The 16594-nt window shown below is 45.9% G+C and overlaps 1 protein-coding gene across 1 annotated transcript in view; it reads right to left on the bottom strand.

Moving 5' to 3' along the window:
* LOC146173686 (uncharacterized) overlaps positions 1–15966 on the bottom strand; it is a 40911-nt gene extending 24945 nt beyond the window's left edge. Inside the window, exon 1 of the mRNA XM_084584632.1 lies at positions 15124–15966. Coding sequence (XP_084440758.1) covers positions 15124–15410 — 287 coding nt within the window. The 5' untranslated portion in view covers positions 15411–15966. The remainder of the gene's footprint in view (positions 1–15123) is intronic.
* Between the last annotated feature and the right edge of the window lie 628 nt (positions 15967–16594).

Below are 16594 nucleotides of genomic sequence, written 5' to 3' on the forward strand. Positions count from 1 at the left end.
AAGGTTCCTGTTGCTTGGCTGGCAACATTTTTCTCGGAATGTGCCAAATCCTTGCGTATACAAAAAGAATATTCTTGCCTGTAAACAACGACATCCTTGCCTGTGCACAGCGGTATCCTTAATCGTACATACTGGTAGCCGTGCCCACACAGAGCAGTACCTTTGCCCACATACGTAGATAAAACCCACAAAACACCACGGAGGAAATCGTTGCACCGAAAGTGTCCGCTTACACTTGTGCTGTGTCGGCAGTTTTATTGCAGTTCTATAATAACCTAATGTGATGTGATCTTACTGTGCATACGGCTGCTCTGAGCGTTAATTAATCCGTTTAGTTTGGATCTATACCTCATGTGCACAAAGCAGTATAGATCAAGGAAGAAATAGTTTTGTTGCCATTTTAGTATAGACACATCTGTGATTTGTCTATTGTCTACGGCATTTTCCCAGTCTAATAATCGGCCTGCACATCCCATGAAATTCCTGTATATGCAATCCCGCAGCATCAGTAACAGAATGGTCTAGCCTTGATATACATCTAATAGTCTTTTTACTACGTTTCTGCTTCCTTTGCATAGCCCATCTCCAGATCGTGTTCCAACAGAAACTCCTCACTGGCATGTGCATGAGTGCAAGATCGAACAATGCCCCACTGAAGCAGAAAGTAATGCAATGACACCTGGTGGCACGAATGCAAGCTTTCTTTGCCACCCCTCCCCTATAGGTGTGACACGCAGATGAACTTGTGCATACGTCCAGTGTATATGTTTGGTGTTCTGTGCAAGCGATGCCTACTGCCATATGTGACAAAACAACAACACAAAAGAACATCCAACAGATGAGACACAAACCATTTTCCCACACAACAAGCTAATAAACAGTATTTTGCACATAATCATTTCCATCTCTCATGCTACAATAAATTGCTTAGCAGCGCAAGTATTATGACTGAAACGATTTAAAGGCTTAGTTGCAGAAATTTAACTGTAAGCCTAAAATTAAGGATGGCTTCTACAATCAGCAACTGAAAATTCAGAGTGATGGAATGGTCCTGAAAGCCACAGTAAACTGGTGCTCGTGACTATCCCCACGCGAGTCACAGAGACGACTAGCCACTGCAAGAAATCTACGTTAAATTCTCAAATTAGAAGAGTAGTATGAACAAAAAAAAACAGTTTAAATTATGCTTCTCCAATAACAAAACAATAATTTCTTGCTGAGGCAGCAACGCTGACATCCACTGCAGTGCGGCCTAACTGCATCACTATTTCATGACAGCAGAAAAAAACAAAAACCATATTCAAACAGTACCGCTTCTACCCCAACATCGGGAGGCATGTGACAGCTGTGCAGTCACCCATCACGTGATTACAGCGGCAAAACGCCTGCCCATCTGCACTTGCCCGACATAGATAACGGCAGAAAAAAAAAAAAATGTGGCTTCCACGTTGGGAGGACAAACAGCAGTGGCGGGGTTGGTGCCAGTTCTTTTACTAATTGCTAGCCGTTGCTCAAGACAAAAACAACAGTGAGCTGAATCCATCTTTTTATCGGCTTGGCATGTCCCACAATGTCCCCCCCACCACAAGCTGGCTCAGAAAGTCACTTTCTTTGCCTGTCCAAACTTCCATGTGCCTCTACCCTTATCTTCGTTTCTGCTGATAAAGGGGAGAGGGGGAGGGGGACACAAGCAGGACTACAGTGATCGTAGAAACTGCGCAGTAGGGCGGCTTTCATCCATGAGAAAAAGTTCACCGCGCCTGGGCAGCAAAGTTCAACTCATGGAAGCATATCAGAAAGGAACCCAACATATGCAGGTCAAAAAACGGAAAGATAATCAAGGAAAAAGGAAGGGTCAAAAAATTACCCCCTTCACTTTCCTTTAAAATGAAAGTTGCGCACGCTCACGTCATAAAGTGGAACACATTTATGACCTAGGCTTGACCCTATCTTTCCTAAGGGGCAAACTGCTCAAAGGACTGGCAGGAACATACCTACAGGAACACAACAGCTTCCAAATGCTGCCGCACTTTGACACCTCTGTCTTGGTTTAACGCACTCAAACAATTAAAGGCCAATTTACTTCATCTACCACTGGTCTGTGCAGCAATATAAAATGCATGGACTGTGACCCATTCTTGCCAGCTGCTGCTTTTTTTTTTTTTCTTTTTTGAAGATGTATCCTACTACAGCACTCTTGCGTTGCCCCAGCAACACAGGTTTAGCATCTGCACAATTTCTCAGGCAAAAACTTTAATTCTTAAATTACGCAGAAAACTGGCTTTGCATCTTGCAACCCTTTCGAACAAGGCCAAGCACTATTCGGAACGTCAGCAAAAACAAAACGCAAAGCAATATGATATGTCGCTGACGTGGTTAAGTACCAACGATGGCTAAACGCACGTCTTGCAAGTGTCACAGCAAAGGAGGTCCTGCAGGTATACCACCACACTCTGAAGAGATTGCTTTCTTCACTTATTGAGCTGTCCACGCAGGTGGCCTGGGGAAAGGAATTGTTTTCTCGAGCGTAGAGCAGGAATAATCTGCTACACAATGGAAACGCGCTAGACGTGTTGGCGTGCCACAATGGCACGTCGTTTTCAATAGACCCCCACTTCCTAGCTCCAACCTCACCCTCTCGTTCTCCCCACACGCATATTTCGATTGTCCTTAATGGCAAACCCAACAAAGAGGAAAATAGGTCAATTTCCCTCCATCAATGGTTATTCACAGGCTGCATTGTCTCATCCGCTGGAATGTGTATTTAAAGCTAGGTGCCCATCAATTCAAGCTAAGTCGCTGCATGATTGACGTTTGGCAGAGTTACCATTCATACCCAACAAGTGTGTGGAAATGGTACAGACACCACCCTTGTGCTTTTTATCAATTAGCATCAAGCAATTTTATCAAGTCTTGTACCTTACGCTTTTCTGATGAATGCCAACTACGGAAAATTTGTTCAGATAAAGTGTTCTGCAATCTTTCCTCAGCACAAGTCGAAAGCAAATTTTATATGACAAGGAATCGTGGAGGAGTTTCTGTCAAATACAGCATGACTAAGTTTGCCTAATAAGGTTTTTTTATGTTATAAAAGCTGCTCCTCTCAGTTAATTCTCAATCTGCGCATCGCACCCAAAGCAGCAGTCATGGCTACAGTGAGCTGTTGTACAATTGTGAACAGCAATATACAATTAAATATTGCATGAAAGTGATCAACTCTGGCACTCAGACCCTTGACACAATCAATGAAGCCTATGAAGAGGATGCCATATCAAAAACAGATATTCAGCCCGAAAAATGTGAATAAGAACAGGAGGGCACTGACGATGAGCAACACAGAGGGCGTCCGTCAGCATGCCGAAATGAGGAAAATGAGATAAAACTGAATGCACAGATATCCAGAGGGCATTCAACCACATCAGATGTTTGGCATATGGAAAAAGTATGCTCCAAATTGGTTACAAATGTATTGCCCCGACAGCAGAAGGAAATGCTTTTGTTAATTTGATAAGAACTACTGTCACACAAGGAGAGCGAGACAGTATTGTTTTTGTGTGAATGTAGTCTTGATACTTCTGAACAGACCTTGTGCGTCCAAAAGTATGCAAGCACCTTGCACAAGGAGAATTCACAGTCTTGTACCTTGGGCTGCAAGCCTTTTATTAACAACGCAACTCGAAACGTTACATTCAAATGGGAGCCTGATATGCCCCCTTTCACAGGAACGGTTCATTTTTTAATCGGTTCTCACCAGTGGCAATGTACTTCCGCCACTCAGGCCACGGCCTCGATGCACTCGCAGAAAAATGATAGTGAGATAAAAGAAAGTTTTACGTCGCGTACTTGCTCTTAGTGCCAAGATAAGCCTGGAATTCTTTCCTTTTTCCCATCAAAAACAATAAGTTTACAAGGACTAATTCCTGCTGAGCCCGATTTGGTACTGCTTTGCGAAGAGGCCCACAGAAAGGCTTGCGCAAAAAATTCCGAGCAACGATTACACAAACACTTCCACCGAGTGTGGCGCAATTCTCTGCTGCGACGGCACAATTCTTTTGCGCTCCGGCGTTCCTTTCTTGGCCTTTTTTGCCGCTCTTTGTTCACAAGCTCAGTGTTGACCTCTTTCGAGTACATCCGGGGTGACAGGAAAAAAGATGAGAGGGGGGGGGGGGGGGGGGAGAGTCTGAAGAGAAAACAGCCCTGCGTGATATGGGCAGCCACCCCCCTCAGAGCTTCCAAGGGTCAAGTGCACTAATACTACGCAATGTGCGACCTGGTCTTTCAGTCTTCGCGTGTTGTTGTCCCACGAGATAACACCAGATTGTGGCCCTCCTCCGGTGTAACCGGTCCCAGCAACCAAGTTCTGATGCTCCTCTGTAAACTAAAGATAAGATTTCTGCAAAGAGGCTGACACGGCAAAAAAAAAAAAAAAAAAAAAAAAAGAAATGAGTCGAATAAAAAGAACGCACTTACACGGGCAGCTGTTATTGGCATTGGCGAAAAATGACAGACCATTTCTATACCGTGCCCAATGCTCAAAGGGTAATAAGGAAGGAGCCCTATCACTGTTATCGCAAACAAATTTAACACCAATCTACTACGAAGCTGACCCACAACATGTTTCAAGACAAGCACTCTGTGCAACTCACCCGTAAGTGGAAAGAGCTTCACAAGTGACCAGACCCGGGACAAAATGTGCCGAGATCAAAACAATGCGGGCACCCCTCTCTGATGACGCAATTTATTCTGCACCCATGACAGTGATGGAAAGAACCATAATAGCCTATAAGGTTGAGGTACAGTCGCCTCCTGCAGCCAGAAATGCGCCTTTCCATCAGGATACAATATCCGCACCGGTGCCAAAATGTTAGGAGCAATCGGAAGAGATAAAACCTTCTTGCTCATATAAGCCCGCTGCGTTGAAAGGACTTTTTGTGCCGGTTACTTTGGTGAAGGCTGATTACAGATATGGAAGAAAAGGGGGTCATGGTTCCAGGAACACCTAGACCGCTAGAAATCAGGGCAGTCAAGGCGTACCAAGCTAGGTATTCAAATACAAGTGCAGCAACGCCCATTGAAATGACTACAAAACAGTTTAGCACATGTCATTTTAACGCATATTTAAAAATTCAAAGCGATGTCTGATCGACTGTTATTCTTCTGCTGCAAAGTCCGTCACGAACCAAACTAGCGCCTCCTGTAAAACAGTGCTTGCAACGTCGCGCCCGTCTCCACAGTATTATAACAGTATTGAAATTGGTGGTCTGTTTCGCTGAGGGACTGTGTGGTGGCACTAGCGTTGCACATGCGAAACATATGCAGGCACACTTTTGCATTCGTAGCCCTTTTTTGATTTTCTGTTGGTTTGAAATACCTTCAAGACCATTAAAATTCATGGCAGTTTCCCGCAAGCGGCTGCTCCACTGGCGCGAGGAGCAACTGCTAGCATGGCCTTCGGATCTCGGAGGCCATGCTGTTAGAGAATAACTTCGCACCGTGGCCGCGAGGCGGAGCCAGAATTACGCCCTATTGAGAAAGGGAGTGGGAATAGAGGGAGAGGGGTTGGCGGGAGGCAAACCCCCCAACGCTGCAGGCACGGATAACTCAAGGAGGCACTGACCAAACAAATCCGCAACAATATCTAAACGTCATCGCCATGGCAATTTAAATCAAGTTGTCGCCCCCCCCCCCCCCCCCAATATTGAAAAAAAAAAAAAATAAATAAATAAAACATGACACGCAGCAGCAAGCTCCGTATCAATGTTTAACAAGAATATTGAGTGTGCTGTGACAGATTACAAGCAGAGTCGCTGTAATGTGATATATCACAATGCGTGCCTTTGCGTGGTAGGTCACCAAGTTCAGGCCACCGTGGTATGACGTTTCAGCCTTCGTCATTGGCGCGGAGGTAATTTATTAAATTCAGTTTCCAGATCTAGATACGTTCTGCTGTCATCTACTGCTTGGCTGATGTGTTACTGAATAAATTTAAGACTTCCAAATGTTTGCACACACCTTTCTTTCACAATTATAATTTCCTAGCGTTATTCCACAGTCTCAATCTCCTGCAATTGATGTCTGCAACTATCAACAGGCTGCCTCTAGCATTTATAGAATTGGGCCTGCACTAACTAGCTTTGGCTAATGGCCTGAGGATTACCAGAATGCATTTGTGGCTGTTGGAGGACTATATAGACACTTAATTTTAGTTCCGTGTTTGCTTCTGTTAAATGATGCCATAAGCAGTAGAATAAATATATGATCAAAACGGGGTATTTGCTTACAAATGCTGAATAATTTATAACCAAAGTTCTTCCTAGTGCCAAACTCAATTCATATTAATCGATTGAACAAAGGCTCTGACAAGTAAAAATTGGATACGTCGAGTGAGGCACAAAAAAAAAAAAGTGATACAATTGGAATTAAAAAAAAAATGCCTCATCAGCGTCCATACTGCACTTTTTGTTTAAAGCCTCGCATTTCTAATTCATAGCCATAGTTCTTGGTTGACAAAACCAACACAACATCAGGAAGAAATTCAGTATCTAGCAGTAGCAGGTGAATACCCCACAGTGGACAATGCATTCTGATGTGTAATGAATCATTCGAGGAAAGAAAAAAATCATGAGGCAAAAATTTAGTCTACCTTCTTGAAGAAAACAAACTACACAATCCTATGAAAATTAGTCCTGGCAACCTTTTAACAAATCATAGTAGCCTAACCTCTTCTCCTGGGTTCCTGTAAATTAGGACCTGGCTTTGCTATTCTTAGTTGCTGGTCAATCAAAACATGAATAGATGGCAGGTTTATTCATTAAAAAAAAAAAAAAAAAGAACGAGTGCTTCGAGTGAAGTTTGAGCTCACACTGCCTGAAAACCCACTGCGGCTAATAAGTTAAAAAAAATTAGGGGAACACTTAAGGTCAGAATTAAGAGTAATGACGCAATAGAAACCTGTGGTCCTCTATAATTACAAGCACTTATTAGCACACAATTGTAATATACTACTTTAAGCAAATACAATATACATGTATACTACTTGTTCACAAGCAGCACATGCGTACATTGTGTTGCCTATCGTAACACCTCCGGCTCGCAAACCAAGTCGTGGTTCAAATCCCAAACCGGACACCTAAATTCTCAATGTTCGTCTTCAAGGAAACTTGATTGCTTTGTAAAATTATGTGCAGCAATATTTTGCGGAATAAAATGACGAAATAAGATGTTTTAATTATTTCCAATCAATGCGTAGTATCATGTGTTTCGCATAAATTTCGTGGTGCACATGAAGTTCCTGCGTGATGTCACACGACTACGACATCACAATCTTGTTGTCCAAATTGGATTTTTGCAACAGGAGGTCGGGCAATCGGACAATGCCGGGTTCTCCGCTGAACAGGTGCCTTGAAGCTATCATGTGAAAAGACACGAACCTCAGGGCTAAAAGATTTTGTGGGCAAGCAAAGGCATGCCTGAGCTGCTACAATTCCGTTTCGTGGGAAGTTTTAGTACAGTATAACACAAAGTTGGTTTGCTGAAAAAGCTACAGGTTGACAAAAACGAAAATTTTCACAGGTTTCTCTTAATTACTGCTCCGATCATCACCCACCTAGCCCCACCGCCACATAACAACTTTATTATGCAGCTATACATAAAGTCCTTAACTATAAATAAAAAGTTATACAAAGTAGAAAAGAAAGATGCTTTTTTTTTGTATATCACTGTTTTTGAGTCAGAAGGTAACAAAAAAATATACATTTCCTTGTTTTGCCTCTCTTCTTTTCTTTTTTCTGGCAGGATAGTTGGTACTATATAAGCAACTAAGAAATGCGCCTTTCTATACAAGAAAAACTCTCCTCTCACAACTTTGTTACCCATGCTAGTTCCCTGTTGCTTTCTTTCTTTTCTTTTTTTTTTTTGCTGTGACAAGTCAACGATTACACACCAGCAATAAAAGACTAACTCGCAAAAAACAATAGTCCTAACCTCAACTGTAGTTATCAAAATCTATGCACAACTATGAACATGAGTTTAATGTTTTTAATATCTGGCAAAGAATGACACTTCTGTTCTAAAGACATTGCTTGCCTGCATTAAAAAAAAAAAGCTTTAGATGCGCACAATATTCAGAAGCCAAAGTTTGGCAAAGGAAGACTGCTCCAGGTCGATAATGCCAGAAGCATACCAAGCAAAAGACATTAAAATTAAAAACAGTTTCGGAGATGCGCAAAATATTCAGAAGCCGAAGTTTGGCAATGATCTCGATCACAAGGAAGGCTACTCCATTGCCAAGGGCATACCTAATCAGAGATTGCCGCGGTCACAGCCAATCAAAGACGCGCAAGAAATACACATGCCGGACACACAGGAGGAACAGAAGGTGGCTGCGTGCGTCGCCTCCTAAATGCGTCGTATCAAGAGCACATGATGCAGATACACGCACTTTCGACGTTCAGGTAAAGTACAGCGTCGGCATGTTAATTGCACAAGACTTGCTTACTCTTTCATAGCAAAGTAAGGAGGGAGGAAGCGAACTGTTGTCCTTGACTAAGGTTTATGTCTTTGCCAGACCCAAGCAAAATTTCGGATTGTTGGAGTTTTTTCAAATGCGTTTCTCCGGCCTAGCCGTTCCCATGAATGTGGAAAAAAAATTTTGCAGGCGCAGGTCCAACAGTTTTTCCTGCATAAGTGTACTCCATGGTCCCTGCTTTCTTTAGCATGACTGCAGAAACATACAAAAAGGTTTTGATGCGTCTGTAATTTGATACTCGCATGGCAGAATAGATACATCAATAAATCATTACAAATAATCATTGTAAAGCATGAGACACTTAGGTGCTACTGAACCAGTGAGAGCCAAATCTGGTGCACTCAAGGGTGCCAAACGCCTTTTCTATCAAAGTTCGTGAAAGACCAGCTGTGTCGGAGCAACAGTCAGAAGTGACGCTTCTTTTTGAAACCTTCAAAATAGAAAATGCATCATAATAACAATATAACAGCGATAATGTGAAAAACGAAGCAGGAGATTGGTAACAAAAAAGGTTTCTGTATTATAAGGAGAAAAAGCTTGTGAAAGCGAAGTAATGTCTCCACCAAGCCTAACTGCACCGCAATTACTGTCGCTAAACCTTGTCTAACTATATCTCTGTTTAAAGAGAAGCTAGGGACAGCATCTCCGACCTCTCGAGCCCCTGAAACAACCAGCACGAAGCGGAGCGAGCGATAAGCTATCTGCCCACACTTCGCGCTTCCCGGTTTACTACGCCACTGGAATTCCACCACAAGGGACTTTCTCCACAGATGGAGAAGGAAGAACCACTCGAGAGGCACGAAGTATCTCAGCGCTGGCCTACAAAGCAGCCATTCCACTCTTCTTTTGCCCTCTCATCCCCCCCCCCCTCTCTCGTATCCCTGACCAAGACCTTCGGGGAGCAGCACAGCAGGAAGGTATTACAACACACAAGGAAGTGGGAATCGCACGCCTCTCTCGCATCGCACCCTTATCGCCGCACTAACGCTCCTTTCACTTTTCTGCCTTGGCGCAACAACAACAACTGCGACTCCTGCCAGCTTCCTGAAACAGCCACCTGAGGGGAGAAGGGGGGGAGTTTCGCCAAGCACGGCCTGCGCTTTGGGTCATCACTTATTATTCCTTCAGTGTCACACGCTGCCGGAGGCTGATGACGACAACGCTCTTTCTTCATTCTCCTTCTTTGCAAACTTGTTGAGGAAGCAGCGGCAACCGCACAGATTGGAGAGGCAGTGCATGGAACTGCACATTTTGTTCTCTGCCCGCCTTGTTTCTTTCCAGTGTCTATTTTGTAACAGCTCATACTTTATTGTCCTAAGCGCGCTGGAGTGTTGTGTGCTTGCCAACTTTGGGAAGGCATATGCTATTTTTTGCGAGTTCCTTGCAAAAGTGCTGAGGGAAGGGGCAGTTACTTTGGTGGTTACTAGTGCGACCTCCCTTATCCCCCTATATGCTTCCAAACTTGCTCTCAGGCTGCGTCCAAACAGTTTTTTTTCCACTCATTATTACTCTCCGAATTCAGGCAGAAAACAACTCCGAGTCTACTTTTCTTCTCGTGGAAAAAAATGTCCACAAAATGCTGCAACTGTGTTCTCCAGCTCTCTTCATTGCCTGCACATTCTCTTTTAAGATACCTGCAATATGTGCAGCACATTCCCCCCCCCCCCCCCCCCCTTACAACACTGCCACTGCAGCGCCCCTTTACTTCCTGCCGGTCAAAACCTGCACATGCTACCTTAACACACCTACAGTACATGCAGCCCCCCCCCCCCCCCCCCCCTCACTGCAGAGCCCTGTCCCGGGGAATCCCCTTGCCCTACCTTTGCGCTGGGACCGCTGAGGGGGAGGAGGAAAGCCAACAGGTAAGAGGCAGAAACCCTGACCCTGCTCTTAACTCCCTTTCCCAAAGGAGGTGGAAAGCCGAGAAAATAACGTATTTTTCTGTCTTTCCCGGTACACCCCCCCCCCCCCCCTCCCCCCTTCCTCTCCTTTTCAGGCAGCAATTCAATCTCGCCTCAAGGTTACACCATTCGCGGCACAGAAGAGTGTGCCGTTGTCGTCCACTCCTCGCGCAAACGCGTGCCCGTGCCAAGTTCCTCGGGACTGCCAGAGCGCGGCGTGCCAAGACGGCGCGCGATTAAAATGCGGCGTCTGCTGCTCTTCGCGTACGCGCACCTGCTTGCCTATTCCTCACAGCACGCTCACACTGAGAAAGTGGTTAGACCCCCTCCTCTCCTTTCTCTCAACGGAGGAGTCAACCGCCCTCCGCGCCTCTCGTGGTTTCCTGTTGACCTGACCATTTGAATCCTGTTGTTGCAATCGGTTCCCCTTCACAGGCGTTTCCGCGCACGTGGTTTATCCGGCCTGCGCGGTGGTTAGGCCTAGCAGGATCGGGCTAACCCGACGGCGGCACGTGGAAAGTACAGAAAAGGACACTGCACACATCCCCATCTCACACTAACTGGAGGAAAAAAAAAAAAAAAAGTCGGGCCGTGCGCCGCTCGTGCCAAGATTTCTTCGAGGGTGATAAAAAAAGGGCAGAGCTCTGCCACCACCACGAGCGGGAATGACGTCACGAATGCTAATCGGCACGAGAATATATGTATAGTCAAGGACGTTATAGACAAACAGGGCACTTCACAACGAGCCCATCTTTGGCTTAAAAAGTGAGGAAAAAAATTGCGATGCTTATTTCTATGGTAATAAGCGCTCATGACATCCAACGCACGGAACTAAAATGAATCGATCTCAACCATGCCGAGCCTATTTGCCGAAAGCGGAAGGAGCACGAGCGGCCATGAACATGGGCCCAGAGACACGCGGAAGCATGCTGTCATGCATGTTAAGTTTACGCAAATGAGGCACTATGTAAGGAACGCCTTGCAGCTTTTCCCACCGCAAAATGCAGTTTTGAGAAGCAACACTGACAACCTTAAGGAAAACCAGGAAGCACTTACAACATGCATCAAGAAAAGTAATCAATGGTGCAAGGCGTACACCACATATATGGGTCAAAGTTTATACTAAGCAATGCCAAAATTACTTTGCAGGCAAGCAATGCCAGAGGCATTACTTGAAACAGTTCCCAGGGAAGTTAGAACATCTCTCACAAAGGAATTGTCCGAGTCCTTTCCGGCAAGGCATCTCATTTTAACAATAGGCAAAATAGTCAAATGAATGGCAGTGCAGCTGAAAAGTTGAACAGTTGGTTAATCTAACGTAGACTTGCTGTTCGTATGGCATTGGAAGAGTTGAAAATATGAGTGGATTATTTAACGCCTCTTTATTTCCAGAAATTTGACCCTTGTTACTGCCACCAGTAAAAACCATGAAGTCAAACTTTGGTTGCATTTTTTTTATCATATGTAAGACGTCACTATACATGAACCATCACGTGGTTCTCGCTCATGAACCGCTAAATAATTTATAAATGAATTTTCCTTTCTCATCTGTTTCAGTTTCAACATCTGAGCAATTGCTATGACGTCGAAGTGAAGTCTTGGTCCCGTGACAGGATGAAAAACTGCGATATAATTGCTTTTTCTACACTTGTTGTGATTCATGTAGTTGAAGTAGGCTGGCCGAACATTGCAGTGAACTAGAACAATGAAGGAATGATTATACCACAGCCTTCTCATTTCTCACATGACCTGGACATAATATGACTTTGTAGCCATCGCTAGGCTATTGGAACCAAAACCGAAACAGGCAAGAAAAAAAATACATTACAAATTATTCAGCAGTCATATGCAAATAGCATGTGGTGATCTGTGTATGATAGTGTTTTAAGCTGAAGCATCATTACAATGGAGAAAATATGCAATAAAATATCCCGTGCCTATATCCCTACAAAGAAGGGCACACATCTGCAGTCAGTAACTAGAGCTTCTGTATAACCTCCTGGATGATAATGCTTACCCCCGGAAACAAATTACTGTCACAACCTCGCAAAGCTTTTCAGACCATTGTAGAATCCTGAACTATCGTAAAAAATGAAAATGGACCTGTGTACCTAGGCCTGTTAAAATTAACTTAAACGCTTAAACATTATGGGTTGTTTAGGCCTTTTTGTTGTTTTGTTTTCCTAGTTTTTTGTATTTACATTGCCTGCACAGAAGTGCTTGGGCTAGCTGGAACTTCATGTTTGTGAGAGCTCTGCCTCTTGGAAAGGTGTGGACACAGTTAGCAAAGACAGACAAGGGGTAAATAAAACATGTTGAGTGGCCCTACTTTCTGCATCCAAAATCTGCAACAGCAACTTTAATTAAGGCTGCTTACAGCAAAAGCCGGTCATTTCCATGGTGTGAGACATGGACCAAGAAGACTTATAAAGGACGTATATCTCAAATGCATTCATACGCCCTATGCAATAAAGCAATCACTACTGTTCACAATGACAAACACATGGCTTGAGCACCATAACTGGACTACCAAACCAAACTAACTTGTATAAAGATTCCAGGCAACAGAACAGGTAATAATCTTTAATGGTGTGTGATTTGGTAGAGCAGACACTGAGCATGGAAGAAAGGACAAAAAGAAAGGAAAGAAACATCTGTACCCACACAAGAAAGAACTGGCCCAGGTGCCAATCAGTAGGTATACGATGTCCGTGCAAAAGAGTCATTTTAAAATATGGTGCCAAGTAAAGGTGAAGGGGGGAAAACCTATTTGTACAGTTCAATCGATGTAGCTTCTCAGGGCTCCGTGGCAGCCAATATTCAAATTGTACATAAAATTGGATGCCGCATGACAACCAACATAAAGTTACCAATAACACACAAACACAAAATGAGGTCTGAAAGATAGATGACTAAGTCATGCTCTAAAAAAATTTGACAGGTTTAGTAGAATCAGAAGTGGACTAATTTGCCCCCCACATTGGATGTGAAAGTGGAGTATGAAAGATTTACTGATGACGCAATCAAGGCAGCAGGGAATTGCTCCAATATGATTGAAAAGCATCAGAACATATATTCCAGTCAACTGGGTCATCCAGTAAACGCGGGAAAGTATATACACCTCTAACATAAAGCTTTGCTCAATGTGTTTATTGACATGTGACACTAAATGAAGCGACGTGTTTAGACCTGGGAGCAAATGTACGGTTTAACTGATGAAATGTACTGTGAGAAAAATTACCCAGCGGACAGACGTTTGCACCGGAACGTGAGAAGAAAACACGTCGTTAATCACGACGTAAATGAGAAAACAAACTCGACAGGCCGACCCTGAATACTAAAGGGTGACTAACACCGAATCGCACTATCCTGCTCTCTAAGCGAGCAAAACATTCTGCAAGTGTCATGAAGTCAGGCTATTACGTATTCAGCTGAAAACTAAGGCGCTGCACATTCGACCCAATCAAAACACGGTGAAAAGAAAAACACCGCGCGCGCTCGCTCCTAGAAACCACGTGGTCGCGCGAGCGCCATGAAATCTTTGTTTCCGCGTTCAGTGCGGGTCCCGCGGAGTGAGCGTTGCGCCAGCGATCATTCCAGTCGTCGCGATAATCGTTTGGGAGGGCTCGGCGCCATATAACCCTCACCGTCCCGTTCCTCCCTCCTCCCAGACCGTAACCATGACCATGACACTCGATCGCGCACGGACATAGGTGATAGCTGCATTCAGCGGCCAGGATTTCTGACCGAAAAAGCGGTGAAGCAAGCATGCAGAGGGCGCGGAAGAGGGAGAAAAAGAAGGCAAGCACAAGAAAGAAACGCGGAACAGGGCGCACTCGGCGCCAAGCGCGTTTCCACGTGCTACTGAGTCAGCCCCCCCTCCCGAACCATGTTTCGCAACTGGAATTCCAAAGCACGCGAGGCAACGCCAGGAACAGCTTCGCTGAGCTCCAGGCGTTTTCAACGAGCAAGTTCCGCCTCGCTTCTCTCTGCCCTTCTTTAGATCAGGGAGGGGTGCAGAAGGGGGGTGGTCCGACGAATGAATAACTTTAAAAACAGAAGAAACGACAACAAGAAAAACAAGCGCACGCCCTTCCCAGAAACAGAGCCAATGCGCATTTAAAGAGCATCAACTCCTTCGAGAAAGATTGAACCTGTAGGAGTTCCCTGTGGTGCTACTTGCCCGAACGTTATTTATTTAGGGGCCTGGCGAAGAAACGGTCAACGATCCACCATTTGGGCAGAAAACAAATAACACCATCACCCCCGAGAGCGTCGATCATCGCAAAAAACCGACGCGCACTGCGGAGTTGCTCACGTGCGCGCGCGCGAGAAGCTTGCAGCGCGCGTGAACTCCGGAACTGCATCCCCATTGCGCATCCCAGCTTCTTCTCTTTTTCGCGCAATTCTTTTCCTCCCCGTAAGCGCACGGAGCAAAACACGAGGCCTCCGTGCAGCAAAACGCAATCGCACTTCCTGCTCGGGCGCTATCTACTGCGCGGCGAGGCAGCCAAGCCCGTAAACATTACGCAAGACGCGGCAGCTCCCCTACTCACACGCCCTGTGACGCAAACCGGAATAGCTTTGCTTAGGGGATCCGTATTAAGCGGCGCGAAACGTGAACGCTAGAAGCGATGCCTGGCGCGGCGCAATAAATGGGCCGCGGAATGTGATCATTGCAGTGACTATACTCACCCTTCCTGTACCCTCTTGAGCGTCTTGCTGGCGTCGCCGCAGTTGACGCAGCAAAGGACCAGGCCCGAATATTTGATGGCAGCGTCGATCTTGTCCTTCCTGCGTCGGTTCTCCGCCTCGACGCTGCTAGAGTTCTTCACGCGGAAGATGTAGCGCGACTTCTTCTCGAAGCGCACAAACAGCTCGCTGAACTCCTCGAACGTCGAGAACTCGGTCCGATCACCGAAAACGTCCAGAAACACGGCGGTCGTGTCGACGCGAACGACGCCGCCGTTCGCGCTTTCCATGTCCGACGACCGACGACGCCACAACGGGCACGGCTGCTGCTAACCACAGTGCGCGCAGGGCGGCCGTCGATTAACATTTGGGCACGCGATGCGCGACCACAAAGTTTTGCCGCCTTGGGGTGTGGGGAGAGATAAATGAAAGAAAGGCTACGAACGCAACAACAACAAAGCCGCGCGCTAGAAATGGAGAAAAAAAAAAAAAAAAAACTCCAAGGAGAGGATCGCGCGCGAGTGATGCTTACGCCGCGGTGGTCGCACGCGCCACTGTGGTCAACACAGCACCACCACTAGCACCACGCAATGCGCTGCCACCGCCGCTACTACGACGACGTCGCGCAGCGCACGCGATGAGTCGGCCCGCCTCAGCAGCTCTCTGGGAAGCCGTCGTTGCCGCGGCGCTGGCCGCCTTGTTTACACACATCGCCGCGAGCACTGCGCCATGCTTCTCCAACGACTCGATGCTCCTCCACTGGCGTTGTTGTAGCGCAGCAGCAGCCCGCCCGCGAGTCGCGCATAACGCACGCCCGACGACTGCACCTGTCAAGCAATCACAAGCAAAAAAATGCAAAGCGGAAGGGTGGTGAGAAAGAAGGCGGGGAAAGACCTCCCCCTTTCCTCTAGAATCAGTGTTGCCAGCGACGACTTCGAATCTCTCGCCGCGCGCTGTCTCGAGACATGATGGCGCGCGCGTGGTTTGCCTGCAAAACGCGACTCGCGACGTTGCGTCGCTGCGACTCCTTTGCGACGAATTTAGCTAGAGAGAAGCGACACGACTGTACGCGCGAGTCGAGTCTTTTCATCGGTGTGCGTGCCGGCATTCATCTAAGGTCGGACAAGTGGATTATTACTTGTTTTGCTTGCGTCGTGCGAGTTATTTGTTTGCCTCGTCACGTTAGCGCGTGCCGTGTAAAACCCGCGCGCTTTCGCGTCCTTTGAACTTTCCAAAACGCAGTCGCTCGAACAATGGATAATAGCGCTCCCACTGAGAAAAACACCTGCCCTAAAGATCCATGCCAGTCGATGTAGGTCGCGTCGCTTCAGCATCAAGGAGCCACTCAACAAGAAAATTAATTCCTCAAAATGCATATGCCGACTGTTCTCACTGAATTATAGGCTTTTGTATTGGCAGTACTCATTAATTAGCTCCTGAAAAAAGGTTAGAAGAAACAATTCATGCTGATGCA

Source organism: Amblyomma maculatum, chromosome 11 (genome assembly GCF_055883805.1).
Source record: "Amblyomma maculatum isolate TAMU_Amacu chromosome 11, ASM5588380v1, whole genome shotgun sequence".
Lineage (NCBI taxonomy): Eukaryota > Metazoa > Arthropoda > Arachnida > Ixodida > Ixodidae > Amblyomma > Amblyomma maculatum.